Source organism: Otolemur garnettii, unplaced genomic scaffold, assembly GCF_000181295.1.
Source record: "Otolemur garnettii isolate 467f Iridium unplaced genomic scaffold, OtoGar3 scaffold00011, whole genome shotgun sequence".
Lineage (NCBI taxonomy): Eukaryota > Metazoa > Chordata > Mammalia > Primates > Galagidae > Otolemur > Otolemur garnettii.
Genome location: NW_003852406.1, coordinates 35,820,736 through 35,822,446, shown reverse-complemented (window position 1 = coordinate 35,822,446; position 1,711 = coordinate 35,820,736). Strand labels below are relative to the sequence as shown.

Genomic DNA, 1,711 nt, shown 5'->3' with positions numbered 1-1,711 from the left:
AACCAAAAAAAAAATAGCCGGACGTTGTGGTGGGGCGCCTGTGGTCCCAGCTACTTGGGAGGCGGAGACAGGAGATTCACTTGAGCCCAGGAGTTGGAAGTTGCTGTGAGCTGTGATGCCACAGCACTCTACCCAGGGCGACAGCTTGAGGCTCTGTCTCAAAAAAAAAAAATATATATATATATACATATATATATATAATTTGTACTTTTACATAACAGAGAAAGGGGTTGGGCCAAGGAAGCATTCTTTTATCTGAGAGTTAACTCTATTTTGATTACTTTTGGGCTCACCAGTCCTTCCTTTAATCTAATCTGTGATTTGCTTGTTAAGAGTGGGTGGTACTGACACTCAGGGGCTGCTGCCCTGTGTGGCCACGGCAGCCGGGGTGCAAGCTTTGTAGACAGACCTGCCTCGGCAGAGCAACTTGAGCAAGGCACTCAATCCAGCTGAGTGTGCTTTCTCATCTGTGCAAGTGGGAATAATACTAATAACAGCAGTCCATCTGTTGTGAGGACTAGATGAGTTCCTGTGTGTAAAGCACTCACTGACTCTGGTGTCCATCCAGGAGAACAGACCATGATGGCTGGTGTCAGTCACTGCTCCTCATGCTCATCAGCACACGCAGTTTTCTTACACATCCCCCTCACCCAGTGCTCTTATCTGAAACTTAACCAGCCTTACGTTTGTAAACACTTCCTAGTTCATAGCCTGCTTTCCACACACACCAACATTCACTTGATGTTTTCTCTTTTATCTCCCTCGGTACACATTCAAATCACAGGAAGGAGGCAAGAGATACATTTCATTCCCATTACCCAGATAAGCAGGCTGAGTCTGAGAGGGGCGGAGTGGCTTGCAGAGGTTGGACTGTATCGTGGGGTGGGGAGTTGAGTGTTCCCACTCTAGTCTGCTGCTCTGTTCCGTTGAGCCACCACCCAAACAGCCCAGGTGAAGCAGCCGTGGTGTCACCTGTGAGACCTCTTCCTCTGCCCTCCTGTGGCCCCAGGGGAGTATGGCAGAGTCCAGGCAGCTGCCCCAGCAGAAGCTTCTCCAGGTTCCAGAATTCCCACAGGAGTTGCACACTTGTGGCTTGAGAACTGCTTGGTGAGGTCCAGGCTTCTGAGCTTTCTGGAGAGGAAACCGGTTTAGGGCCAAAGAACCTTGACTGTCCTCTTTTCAAAATGATTTTTAATTCACTTGATGTTTTTTTCTTTTGTCTTCCCTCAGTATGCAAATCCTGCATTTGAAGCAACAATGGGCTATCAGGCAGGTGAATTAATAGGGAAGGAGTTAGGAGAAGTGCCTGTAAATGAGAAAAAGGCTGACTTGCTGGATACTATAAATGCATGCATCAAGATAGGCAAGGTAAGTAAGAAGTCAATACCATTCTCACTTTCACGCCACAGGGAAGGAAGACTTAAATGTGCACAGCACTGTGGTAATCTCAGTCCCACTGCTTCCCAGCACCCCGGATAGGAAGATTTAATGTGCACAGCACTGCAGTAATCTCAGCCCCACTGCTTCCCAGCACCCCAAGTAGGAAGACTTACTGTGCACAGCACTGAGGTAGTCTCAGCCCCACTGCTTCCCAGCATCCCAAGTAGGAAGACTTACTGTGCACAGCCCTGAGGTAATCTCAGCCCCACTGCTTCCCAGCACCCCAAGTAGGAAGACTTACTGTGCACAGCACTGCGGTAATCTCAGTCCC

The 1,711-nt window shown here is 48.7% G+C and overlaps 1 protein-coding gene across 1 annotated transcript in view; it reads left to right on the top strand.

Annotated features, from left to right (window-relative positions):
- PDE8A (phosphodiesterase 8A) overlaps positions 1-1,711 on the top strand; it is a 169,205-nt gene that overhangs the window by 110,173 nt on the left and 57,321 nt on the right. Inside the window, exon 8 of the mRNA XM_012801922.2 lies at positions 1,231-1,368. Within this exon, the coding sequence (XP_012657376.2) occupies positions 1,231-1,368 (138 nt within the window). The remainder of the gene's footprint in view (positions 1-1,230; positions 1,369-1,711) is intronic.